We start from the raw sequence: 13,774 nt of genomic DNA on the forward strand, positions 1-13,774 counted from the left end.
TGAGCGGTCCTGGTGCCACTGTGGCAGCATTTCTCAGTGCTTACTAAGAGCCACACATTGTGCTAAGCTGCTCAGGTAACCCTCTGACATAGCAACTGTTTTCCACCACATTCTCCAGATAAGGACACTGAGACTCGGGTGAAGTCATTTTCCCGGGAGCACACAGGCAGTGGTAGGTAGCATAGCTAGGGTTTGAATCCAAGCTGGCCGCCACCCTCTATCCTGTGTGCCCACCCCTGCTTGTTTCCCAGCCAGGATTCATTGCTCATCTTCCTCTAGAAAGCCAGGCTAATGGAATCCAGGAATCAGGTCAAAAATTCCTGCGTCGGTGAAACCTTCGTTCTGGTCCCAGCATAATAATGAATCACTCTGGCTTCTTCAGTCCTTAACTTGTTTCCATTTGTCTTCATTACTACGTGTTAACTCTCTCTCTCTACGTAACCTAACTTCCCTACTAAATCGTGAGCTTTTTTTTTGGGGGGGGGGTTACTTTAATTCCAGTGAGTTAACAGTGTTATGTTAGTTTCAGGTGTACCATACAGAGATTCAACAACTCCATACATCACCTGGTGCCCATCATGACAACGGCCCTCCTTAATCCCCATCACCTATTTCCCCCATCCCGCCACCCACCTCCCCTCTGGTAGCCATCAGTTTGTTCTCTATAGTTAAGAGTCTGTTTCTTGCTTTATCTCTCTTTTTTTTTTTTTTCGTTTTGCTTGTTTTGTTTCTTAAATTCCACATGAGTGAAATCATACAGTGTTTGTCTTTCTCTGACTGATTTTGCTTAGCATATACACTCTAGCTCCATCCACGTCATTACAGATGGCAAGATTTCATTCTTTTTACGGCTGAGTAAGATACCAGTGTGTGTGTGTGTGTGTGTGTGTGTGTGTACACACACATACGTACACACCACATCTTTATCCATTCAGCAGTTGATGGACACTTGGGCTGCTTCCATATCTTGGCTATTATAAATAATGCTTCTATAAATTGTTAGGGGTTTTTTTTTTGAAGATTTTATTTATTTATTGGACAGAGACACAGCAAGAGAGGGAACACCAGCGGGGGGAGCGGGAGAGGGGGATGCAGGCTTCCCGCTAAGCACTGATGCGGGGCTTGATCCCAGGACCCTGGGATCATGACCTGAGCCAAAGGCAGACGCTTAAATGAGCCACCCAGGCATCCCTAAATTGTTAGCTTTTTAAGGGTAGTTGCAAGTCCTTTGTTCACCTGTGGACCCCTCCATAGGACCTCAGGTGGTACTTTGCACATAACAGGTGTTCATTACCTTAAGTTACTGAAGTTCTAGTTGAACTTGAGTTATTTAAACCTCCCACCTGCACCCACAATCAAGGTCTGAGTGAAAGAAAACTCCAGGGTTAGGACAAGAAGATGGCCTCACCCTCAGGTAGGGGTGGGTTATTCTCTAGGGAATTCTTTAGTGCTGCCCATCCACTAGTTTCATGTGGCCATTAAATTTAAATTAGTTAAAATTAAAAAGAATTTAAAAACTCAGTTCCTTGGTCTCTGTGGCCACATTTCAAGTACTCAGGAGCTGCATGTGACCAGTGGCTACTGTATTAAATAGCACAGATAAAAAAATTTCCCTTATCAAAGACAGTTCTAATCAACAAGACTGTTCTAGAGAGGTTAACTTTCCTCAGATTTTGTTTTTACTCTAATCACTTCTGGGTGGTTTGAGTTTTTTCCAAAAAACATTTAATTTTATAATTTTTGATGCCAGAGAGCTGGTCTGCAAAGTAAATAAATAAAGGCAAGCAGCCTCACAGTTCCCCTCTTCTCCTAGGAAGGCCTGAGAAATGAAATCTGATTTTCCAGCCTTTTAGAAGGAGGTTCTGTCAATATCTACTTGAATCACCTTTTAAAAAATCATTTAACATCTCTGGGGCTTATTTTCTTAATCTACAGAAAAAGGGAGTACATATTAAATAAAAGCCATTGTTATTTCTACCAGCCCTAGATCTCAGATCAAAATGCCAAAGGACATTCACTTTTCAGAATTGTTCACCTCAGAAGTTAGAGTTGCACTCACAGATCACACATGCACACAGATGACATTCAGTCATATACCTGCTTCATAAGTAACAGAAGCCATTCACATTGATCAGCTCTGGCCTTAGGGAAGCAGGAAGCAAATCCCATGGCAGTCTAAATAAGACCTCAGATTTTTTCATCTTAAGCCTCTCTTTATAAAAATATTAAGAATCTCATTTAGACCTTTTTTATTCTTTTAATTATATTATTTTTTAAAATACTTTTATTTGAGAGAGAGTGTGTGCATGAGTTGGGGGAGTGGCAGAGAAGCAGACCCCCTGCTGAGCGGGGAGCCCTACCAGGATTCAATCACAGGACCCTGGGATCATGACCTGAGCTGAAGGCAGATGCTTAGCCAACTGAGCCACCCAGGTGCCCTTTTAATTACATTCTTAGTAAGCCATATTAATACTTTTCAGCCATCCAAGCCACTTTTAACTCTTTATATTGACATATATATCCAGAAAAGTGCAAATATCATAAGTATACAGCTTACTGGATTTTTAAAAACTGGACACACCTGTGTAACCAGCATTATCCAGAAACATCACATTAGCAGGACCACAGAGCCCCCTGGTGCTGTCTTCCAGCCACTTCCTCTCACAAGGGCAGTCCCTCTCCTAACTGAATACCACAGACTAGGTCTCCCTGGGTTTGCTTGTTTGTTTGATCTTGCTGTGAGGTATCTCTGAGGCTGTCCATGCTCCCTTCAGACAGAAAACATGGGCCAGTTTAGGTTTTCAGGTACTCTCTACAAAAGTAAACCCTGTGTTCCTTCTTTCCACTCTCTTTCCAGACCCATCGTTAGTAAAAGCCTGTTTATGGTTTCCTGTTGTCTTATCACCACCAGTAGTGGCTGTCCTTCTTTTAATTAGCAGTCATTTACTTTGGGCATGTAGTCAAAGGGTAACTGCCCTTGACTATTGAAGTGGTTACTGTTCTGTGTGGCTTGAGAGGTTGACCTTTGGTTTAACCAGACGCTCTCCAAGTTCCTCTCCAGACCTGAAAGTCTGTCACTGAAGAAGGTAAAATGGGAGGCCATGAGAAAATGGGCTTAACCCAAGGCCAGATTTTGGTTTTGGTTTTCACCATGAACTGCCCCCTCCACCTCTCACCTGGACTATTGCAACGGTCTTCCTGACTGACTCCCTACTGCTATTCTCCAGTCCCATCCCCATAGATCCAGCCAGAGGAATCCATCCAAAATGGAAATCTAACTCCATCTCACTTACTTACTTCCAGTCCTTTCCTGGTGCTCCACTGCCTAGAAGATAAAGCACAAACCCTTTAATGAAAATACAAGACCCTTGGGGACCTGTCTCCTCCCCACCTCTTCAGTTTACTTCCCCAGCCCTGTGTGCAGCACTTCCTAACTACTCAGCAGCCATGTTGCTCCCTGCCTGTGCCTTTGCTTATGCCACTGCCACTACCTAGAATGCCTCCCTCGTCTCCCTTCCCTTCACTTGGCCAATTTCTGCTCGCCCTCTGGGATTGAGCTTAGGAGTCACCTCCAGGGAGCCTTTATGCTCTGTAAAGCCCCAGCCAGGGTTAGAGCTCTTCCTCCATGCCCGCATAGCTGCTCTGTTTACCCCACGGTGGCATTTACCACACTGTTGAAATAATGTATTTATCTCTCCCACAACCTGGGAGTATCTCAAGGGACAAAGTTCTGTTTACCTCTTTATTTTCAACTCCTAGTATAGGACCTGACCTACAATATATTCTTATTCAACTTTTGTCACACTACGCTAAACTGTCACTGAGTTGTAATCGGAAACATCAAGGAAGGAACAAAACATTTGAATTTGGCTGTGAGAGTGCACTGGGCTTCGGAACCCACATTGTATGAACGATGGAATTTTCTCAGTGTCTTTGTTCCAAGGCCTCCACTTATCCCTTTTGTGTTTGACTCTTCCTCTAGGCAATGGGGAGCTGAGCAATAAGGAATTTGTTTCCATCATGAAGCAGCGGCTGATGAGAGGCCTCGAGAAGCCCAAAGACATGGGCTTCACCCGCCTCATGCAGGCCATGTGGAAATGTGCACAGGAAACTGCCTGGGACTTTGCTTTGCCTAAATAGTAATCCAAGACAGCAAGAGGGAGGTCCCTCCTCCACCCAAAGCACCCTCACCCTTGAGCAGAGCCTTGGCACAACCCTTCTGGCTGTGCTTCTGGAAGTAGTGCTCCCTTCCTCTTGGGAAAGATCTCAGGATTCAACCAGTTTCCCCTCTCCACCCTTCCCCCAGCTCAGCATTTTTGCTAGGCTCTGCTTCTGCCCAGTGCTCATCCCCATAGGTTCTCAAAAACATGAACAAGTCCTAAAAGACTTCTGGCACCTTCATCAGCACTATGCATTCAAACACCCTATGGATAAATAATGCAGGGAACCATCCATACACCTGCCAACCCCGGGAACCACCCAGTTCTCGAGTCATTTTTGCTGTGGATTTACATTAAGAACATTCCTTGCTTTTCTTCCTGCTCGTGTTTTTAAGCCACAAGTTGGGAAGACGTCTGAAAGGCACGTCTGTGATGAATGGTCATGAGGAAGAGCTGGACAGCCTGAGCTGGCGGGAAGCCTGGGCCAGAGAAAGGATCCATGTCAGTCCCCAGGGGGCTCTGAGGCCTGCTCCGGGAAGGTGATATGCACAGCAGGAGTGGAGCAAGATTTGGAATATCAAGCAGCTGCTTCACAGCTCTCAGGCTCCCTAAGAGGACTCTGCCACAACTCGGTGTCTAATGAGCAGTGGTGATTGAGTCCGTGTTCCCTGCAAGTGCCACTTCCTTCCAGGAGTGCGTCTCTGAAGCTGAGGCCTGGCTCCCAGCCTGTCTGCCCTCTGTCTTAAACACTTGTAAAATATCACTTTAATTATAACAGTTTGCAATAAACTGCCCCCCCCCCCCCGCCAAAGGCTCTTGTGTCTTTTATTTTAGAATCCTCTGGGGTATTTTTTGTTTCATTTCTCCACTGGGTTTGAGATCCTGCTAGCAGCAGACCTGTTTTCTTTCTACCACAGTCTGGTTCTTCCTGTTGAAAGGCAACTTTAGACACAAAAGTGAGGGCATTGGGAGGTTAATGGTGGCATTGTCCCCACACAGTTTGGATGGCATTTCATCTTCGGCCAGGTACATAGTCCTTGATAACTCAGACCCCACCATTAGGAACTAAGATGGGGTCGGAGAGTATATGAGAAATCAGCTGGTGTGGCGGACCTCAATTTAAGACCACAGCACCCAGTGTTTTACAAGGACTCGACTCTCACTCAGTGTGGCCTTGAACAAGCCATCTGTTTCCTTAACTGTAAAAAGTCAGGGTTAAACTTAATGGACTCTCAGGTTTCTTCCAGGTCCAAAAGCCTCCTTCAGTTCTCCAGAATTCCTGCAGCCTCTGGAACCCCCAGGTAATGCTCCCTGGCATGAGAGTGTCTTGAGTTCAATGTAGTAGAACCGCCACACCAAACCCCAGTGCTTCTGCGAGGCCTGGAAGTTGGGAGGGGCTGTTTATCTGCCAAATAAGAGCAGAGGCCTGGGTCTCTGCACCTGTGACAGTACCAACCCCAGCATTTTTTCCAGAGCAATTTAACAGCCTCATTTCCAACATCCTCTCTGGGAGCAGATTAGATTATCTCTCAATCTACCTCACCTACCTTCCACTCTTTCCTTTCCTGGGATATGAATTCCTGGCTTCCAGGTGTAACGTTTGTCTTGCTCATTGCTCTGGGGCTAAGGCATCAGCAAAATGTGAACTTTTCTTAAATTTGTCCCAGAATCCCCAAATCACTCTTTTCTGCAATCCTCGTTTCTCCAGCCTGAAAGAGAAGTCCCATTCACAGCCTTCATGGGGCATTCCTTCCCCTGCAAGAAGAGATCTGCTGGTTGGCCTGGGTTCACTGAAGCTGAAACCCAGAGCACAGCAGGAGAAGGTAAAGATCTTACCTACATCTTGAAACCCACTGTCAAGGGCCCTCACCTATCACGGGTACATGGAACGCCAGCTGAGCTCCTTTAGCCACTAGGAGTGCCGGAGGAAGCACAGGGGGGCCCAGTGCTCAAGAAGACAGGATGGCCACACTTTGGCACAATAGGGTTAAATGTGCAGGGGAGAGGTACAAGCTAAGTCACTCAGAAGAGGCCAGGGTCCCCCAGGGAGGTCCTTGAGCAGGGTGGCATGTGAGCTGGCCAAGAGGATTTCACCAGGCAGCATTTGGGATAGGCTGGGAGCACTGGGGAATACAAAAGGCTGATATGTGCTTCTCTTTTTATTCAAATTGTCTCTTCTACCTAGATAGAATAATCTTCCCCTCTTCCGGCAAGCCTCCACTCCAGCTGTCCCCTCCTTAAGAAGCCCACCTGGAACATCTTCCTGACAAGACTAGTAGCCCCTCCTCTGCCTCCCAAGGATCACGTGCCTGCCCCTAACAACACTACTGTAATCGACGTAATGTTCGTGAGATCATCACCCCCAAAGTTCAGACCCAGAGCAGTGACATGGTCAAAGAAACAGCTAATTTTAAAATAACTTTTTTTTTTAAGATTTTATTTATTTATTTGAAGGAGAGAGACAGCCAGCGAGAGAGAGAACACAAGCAGGGGGAGTGGGAGAGGAAGAAGCAGGCTCCCAGCAGAGGAGCCCGATAAGGGGCTCGATCCCAGGACCGTGGGATCACTCCCTGAGCTGAAGGCAGACAGTTAACGACTGAGCTACCCAGGCGCCCCTAAAATAACTCTTGGACAATATAAAAGTGATACTAGCAATGCCTCAATAAATTGCTCCCACATACCCACAGCCATTCTCTGTTTGTCGCTGTTCTTTATTTCTTTAAAAAACAAAGAATTCTCCAGTTTTAGCCCTTAGGCTTCAGGGAGGGAAAGAAATTCAGAGGGGACCCAGGCTGCTGGGCTTCCTTGTGACCCGGGCTCAGCATCATCCACAAGCACAAGCAGAGAGAATATGGAGAGAGAGTTACTAAGGAAAATGGGTTTGAGGACAGGCATGCTCTTCAAAAATCATCGTATTAATAGCTTTTAGTGCCCCCACCTAATTTTAGCTCTGGTTGAATCATATGCACTTGAACTGGAGTCTAAGAAAGAAGAAGTCCAGGCCACAGCTGCCACCAGACAGGAAAAAAGGGAGAGCAGGATAGGAGCCTGGAGCCAGGTCCCCCAACTGGAGCATCCTCTCCAAGCCTTAGCACAGCCCAAGCCAGGTTACATGCCCCCAAGAGGCTTAGAAAAGGAAGGAGGGGCGGCAGGCCCGGGTTCAGCTTTCAGGCTTCAAGTGCCACCTGCTGGCAAGAAGGCTCAGTGCAGGGAACCCGGTCAGTAAGGGGAGGCCGCAAGAATCTAGCCCAGCCCCAGCCCGGCTCCCAAGACTAGGCCTCCCAGGGACCTGGGCGGTATGGTATGGGGCGGGATGGACAGCCAGAGATGGACCGTAACCATGAAGAGAGACAGTATGGATACGATTATAACTGAGAAGAGGAAAGGAGCAATGCTTGTGGATTGTTCCCTGTGGCTCCAGAATGGGAATTTTTACCAGCAAATGAGAGGGTGTGAGTTGCTCTCTTCATTCCACAACTCTTTACTGCTCACCTGCTACGTCCAGGCACTGAGCAAGGTCTTCAAGGAGCTTGTGTTCTAGAGAAAGGAAACAATAAGGTGAAGTACACGCTGGTATGAGAGCATATAGAAAAGCAGAAGCGCCGCTCAGTCCAAGGCAGGCTTATGGAGGAAATGATTTATTTTTAAGTTAGAAAAAAAAACAAAACACTAAGGTCTGCAAGTTGAGGAGGAGCTAAAAACAGGGGAGGGGTCCAAGCAGAAGCTGCCATGCTTGCAAAGGTCCAAAGGCCAAAAAGCATGTTTCTGGGAACTGAAGTTCTAAGGAGTATCCAGGACAGACTGGGGAGTGATTTTGTGACCTAAGAATTAATATGGCAATCTTCACATACAAAAAAAGATTAAAAATGTATTTGAGGATTTTAGAACACACATAGGTTATAGAAAAAAATCATGATGGAAATTTTATTTTTTTTTTAATTTATTTGAGAGAGACCAAGCAAGAGCAGGGAGAGGGGCAGAAGAAGAGGGAGAGGCAGACTCCCTGCTGAGCAGGGAGCCCCACTTGGGGCTTGATCCTGGAACTCTGGGATCATGACCTGAGCAGAAGGCAGATGCCCAACTGACTGAGCCACCCAGGCGCCCCATGATGGAAATTTTAAAATGCTTAGAACTGAATATGATAATGAAAATACTAAATATTAAGACTTGTGGGACACAGCTAAAGGGAAACTCAAAACTTCTTAACCTCTTAACTTAATGGGCTGACAATAAGCTAAACATCTGCCTCAAAAAGTTGGAAAAAAGGGTGCCTGGGTGGCTCAGTTGATTAAGTGTCTGCTTTGGGCTCAGGTCATGATCCCAGGCTCCTGGGATGGAGCCCTCATCGGGCTCCCTGCAGGGAGCCTGCTTCTGCCTCTCCCTCTGTGGCTCCCCCTACTTGTTCTCTCTCTGTCAAAAAAATAAAATCTTTTAATAAATAAATAAAAATACATTTTAAAAGTTCAAAAGTTTAAAAAAAAAAGTTGGAAAAAAGAAAGATCATAACCCCCCCAAAAAAATAGAGCAAAAATAAATATTAGAGAATTTAAAATTTATATAACTAGGTACTACAGAAGTTTAAAAATAATATTGGGAACAACTTTATGCCAATAAATTTGAAATGGATAGTTTCCTAGAAAATATAACACAAGAAATCTGAATAGACTATAATAAAGTGAATCAGTAGTTTCAAATCTACTTATAACAAAAAATACCAAACCCAGATGGCTTTATGAGAGGAAAAAAATAGAACCAGATCCTTTAGGACCCTGTAAGCCCCAATAAGGAGTTGCAACTTTATCTTAATTATAATTAGGAGCCACTGAAAGATTTTTAAGCCGGAAGATGATGTAACGAGCTTTGCATTTTGGAATGATGACTTTGCCTGCAATGCCACAGATGGACTGGAGTGGGATCCAGGTTGGAGACTGCTATAATAATCCAGTTAGCAGATGCTGGGAGCCTGGATTAGGGCAATGGCTGCAGAGTTGGAGTTGCTAACAGAATTGGGAGATGTCTATGTCAGGCCTGAGGGGTGAGGGTGGGGTCATGTAAATTGGAGGATGATGAGGGAGAGGGAATAATTAAGGATGACACCCAGATTTCTGTTTAGGTAATGGAGTGTATGGTAGTGTTCCCCAGTGGAATTGGGAAACAGAACCAGGTGAGGCTGGAGGAAGATGAGGCTTCTTTGACATGCTCAGGTGCCTAAGACATCCTGGTAGAAATATCTGATGGGTGGTCAGACATAAGGATCTAGACCCAGGGGTGCCTGGGTGGCTCAGTCAATTAAGTGTCTGACTCTTGGTTTCGGCTCAGCTTATGATCTCGGGGTCGTGAGATCAAGCCCTGCATCGGGTCCGTGCTCAGCCACGGGTCTACTTGGAAGATTCTCTCCCTCTGCCCCTCCCCCCACTCATGTGCTTCCTCGCTCTTACTTGCTCTTGATCTCTCTCAAATAAATAGTTAAAATAAAAAGAATATATGAAACATTAACATTAAAAAAAAACAATCTGGACTCAGGAAAGGGATGTAGGGTGGAGATATGGTATAGGAATCTCCTAAAAACCTGGGTTCTCCCAGGTTCAAGGCCAACTAATTACAAACACATAAAGTCTGAATTGGCTTCCCAATTGTAAAATATTAACACCAGCTCCGTCTCTTCCCCAAGGGAAATTAGGAGTGAAGACCACTGAAGTGAAAGGACTTTGAGTCAAAGAACTGTGCTTGGTGGGTTAGGTATGAGGAGACAGGTTTGGTAGAAAGGGCTGCACGTGCCCTGTGCCATCCTTCCAGCCTCCAGCCCTGCCTAGGTGTCAAGACCTCTTTTTTCTCTAGGGAGAAGTGAGAGGGCAAAGCACTACAGTGGAGATCCAAAGATGCGATGGGGAAATACTGAACGCTCATTCGACAAACAATTTGTTGAAACTCAAACTGAATATTCATCACCTGTCAGTCATTCACACACAGGTGAATTTTCACCATCTTTAGTGTGAGGTTTAGGTTTTCTTCTTTCTTTTTCCATAGGTGAACATTCACATGGTTCCAGAATCAACCCTAACATTAAAAGGCATACAGGGGCGCCTGGGTGGCTCAGTTGAGCGTCCCACTTTTGGTTTCGGCTTGGGTCATGGTCTCAGGGTCATGGGATCAGGCCATGCATCAGGCTCCAAGCTCAGCACAGAGTCTCCTCATCCCTCTCCCTCTGTTCTTCCGCCCTCCTCTCTCTCTCTAATAAATACATACATACATACATACATGCATACATACATACATAAAATCTTTTTATAAGGCATATGGTGGAAAGCCTCCCAGCCATTCCCACAGCTGCATAGTAGTCCACCGTATACCGCACTCTAATCAATAGCAGTAGTTTCTCAGGGAAAGATTTTGGAACCTGGAACTCTCTGAAAAGAAGGGCTTTGTGGGTCACATTTGGAGGCAGCAAGGGACACTGGGGAACCAGGGAGCAAAAGAGCAAAGGACAGGGAGTGGGGGATATGCCACTGATTTGGCAATTACTTTAGGCAGGAATTTATCCCCCTGGCTAGTTCAGGGAAACTCTGAATGAAGTGTTTAGAGAGAGAAAAACCTGTCTCTAGGATTCATTTGCTCTATTCATTTCTTTGAGCCCTGTTAGGTTATCAGGCCCTGTGCTCAGGCCATGGGGAACATGAGGGCAAGATCTCCATCTTGGTTTACCTGGGGACAGGTGTGCCAACCGTGGGGGGCAGTGAAGGTGAGTGTCCATGGAGGGGCCAGGCTCATGGAGGAGGAGGCCCCTTCTCAGCCTCAGATCTTGTCTCTGATGTCTCGGATCCTACACACACAACGAGCAACTCCCTCTTCTGAGCCTCGTCTGGAGCTTACACACAATCCCACTGTTGTACTTGCCACACTGTCCCCTCATTCTTTAATATCAAGTTCCCCTCCTAGACTGTGAGCTCCCCAAGGTCAGGTGCTGTCCTTAGTCGTAGTGCATTCTGAACCCCTCAAGTTCTGCACAGTGCCTGGCTTTCCATATACACATCTGCCTGTTAAATTAATTCTACCTCTTCACAGAGATGGAACTGAAGCTGAGCCTGGGAGAGCAAGTTAGCTTGGCCAGATGGGAAAGATAATTTAGGAGGACAGGCAGATAGATAGGATTGGGGTGAACTCTTAGGAGAGATGGGAAGGAGACGATAGGAAAGTAAAGCCTGTTAAGGTCAGACTGTGAATTCTTGGTGTCCCCAGAGGAGAGAAATATGGAGGCTGGTGGTCATCTAATAGAAGGATGGTGTCAGCTCCAGAAGCAAAATGAGGAGATGCTGAAATTCATTTGGAGACTGATTTCCCCAGTGACTTTTCCTGGGTATCTGTGAAGGCCACTAAGCACTTTTTCCCCACTCTTTTTGAGCCTTATCCTCTGACAAATACCAGGATCCCAGCTAGTCAGGAGAGACATTTCCATTTTTTTCCCTCAGATCAGAATCATGACATCTTGATTTCAAGAACTATCAAGGAGAAACTGTAATTTCAAGCTGGCATACGGGTTCCATTTTTAAACAAAATCGATAGACCAAGGACCATAATGTTTAACTTGAACTGAGCAGGAATGTGGCTCCTTTCCTGGCCTTTGGACTGAGAAGCACCCATAGAAAGTCAAATTGTCTCAAGACAAAAAACAGTATACCCAGTTTGAGATCTATAAGAAAGGTAAGGAGCAATAACATGGAGGCTGGTTAGACCAGCATTTAAGTGCAGTTTATAACCCCTTCTGAAACAACAAAGCCTTTCTGAATTGAAACAATTCTGAGACCCAGCTCAGCTGCAGAGAGGAAGGAAGGAGAAGAATGCAGCAAATACAGCATAAAGAAGTCCCACGACATACGCATGCTCAGCCTGTCTTGCCAGAGCCTTACTGCTCCAGACCCTGCCAACCAGGCCAAATTACTGACTACAGACTCAAAATTTAAATAAGGCTTTGTCATTTATATGTGTTGCCAGAAAGGAGAAGAGGACTGACCAGCCAGTAGCTGGGTATCACAGCCCAATTTCTTAACACAATGAAATTGCAGGCTTCCTTTTACACAAGTGCCCTCTTCACAAAGTGAAGGACCTCTGGACAGCCAGAGAAGAGGGGCCTCGTGATACTCAGGAAATGGAAGAGGAGACTTCATGATACTTAGCAGAAGAGGGGAAGATGGGATGCCTCACATTCCACATGGGCATGGTCGTCCTAGGTCAACACACCTCATGAAGGCTATTTGACAGGTGTCTAAGTATTTATCCATTAACATATGTTAAGGACCTGTCGATCTGTGGAGAAAAGGTTTTCTCCAAGTGTAGGGCTGTCTTACGAAGGAGGGGCTGATTTCTTCGCCAGCAGGCTATTCTCTCAAAGGCCAGCTGGCAGTCATAAGCCTTTGCATTAGGAAGGGAACAGTGGGGATGGAAAGGAAAGCTGGATGTGAAGAGATTTCCACGGAGTGAGCATGTAGAGCCAAGGATGCCCTGCTTCTTATTACACAGAGAAAATAAAACCTATTTGAAAAGAACTTCCTTATGTTTCCACTTCCAAATGTACTGGCTGCCCTGCGTGTGACCTAGCCACACTGCCTTCCCTCCTGAAAGTCAGTGAGTCGTCTATACAGCTATCTAAGGCCATCCCCCCACTTGTGCCCCAGATGCCCCCACCTCCCCCCATCTACTCCTGTAATTGTCTCCCCTCCTGCATTACCAACATTTCTTGCCCAATTAAATGATTCCTATCACAGAATTTAAAAAAAAAAAAAAAACTTCTCCACATTCCTCTCCACCACCAATCCATTTCTTCCTCACCCTCGCTCTCGTGAATTCATTCCTATCAGGTTTTCGCCTTTACCATCCACTGAGAGCAACCTTGTCAAGGTCACCCCTGACTGCCACATGGTCACATCCACGGGTTGTCTCTCAGTTATCCTGTTGCTTGGCCTCCCCACAGGGTTTGCCAACGGTGGACCCTGCACTCCCTCTTGGAACATTTGCTTCACTTGACTTCTGAGAGAACTCATTTTCTCTCACAAGCTGCTTCTTCATTCTCCTTTCCTGGCTTCTCCTCCTCTCCCAGACCTGTAAATATGGGGTGCCACAGGACTCAGTAATCAGAGTTTGACTCTCTCCCTGCCTACACTCACTTCCTTGGTGCATTCAGGGCCAGAGCTGTAAAGACTATTTACGTTCCGTTGTCTATCTAGTCCCATAGCCTTAAATACCATTTGATATTTTCCAAAATTGTATTTCCATCCCCATCTTCTTCCCTAAACCCTACATATATACAGCTCCCTACTCGACATCTCCACTTGATTCTAAAAGACATCACAACTTGGGGCGCCTGGGTGGCTCAGTTGTTAAGTGTCTGCCTTCACCTCAGGGCGTGATCCCAGCATTCTGGGATCAAGCCCCGCATCAGGTTCCTCTGCTGGAAGCCTGCTTCTTCCTCCCCCACCCCACCCCCCCGCTTGTGTTCCCTCTCTCGCTGGCTGGCTCTCTCTCTGTCAAATAAATAAATAAAATCTTTAAAAAAAAAAAAAAAGACATCACAACTTAACACACTCTAAATCAAACATCTAATATCCCCTCTACCAGACTGC

At 45.9% G+C, this 13,774-nt stretch overlaps 1 protein-coding gene across 2 annotated transcripts in view; it reads left to right on the forward strand.

Moving 5' to 3' along the window:
• Nucleotides 1–4,971, forward strand: part of MICU1 (mitochondrial calcium uptake 1) — a 234,931-nt gene extending 229,960 nt beyond the window's left edge. For both annotated transcript variants that reach the window (XM_026504432.4, XM_048218843.2), the window contains exon 12: nucleotides 3,983–4,971. In XM_026504432.4, the coding sequence (XP_026360217.1) occupies nucleotides 3,983–4,140 (158 nt within the window). In that variant the 3' untranslated portion in view covers nucleotides 4,141–4,971. The remainder of the gene's footprint in view (nucleotides 1–3,982) is intronic.
• Nucleotides 4,972–13,774: the final 8,803 nt, after the last annotated feature.

Source organism: Ursus arctos, unplaced genomic scaffold (genome assembly GCF_023065955.2).
Source record: "Ursus arctos isolate Adak ecotype North America unplaced genomic scaffold, UrsArc2.0 scaffold_7, whole genome shotgun sequence".
In the NCBI taxonomy this organism is placed as follows: domain Eukaryota; kingdom Metazoa; phylum Chordata; class Mammalia; order Carnivora; family Ursidae; genus Ursus; species Ursus arctos.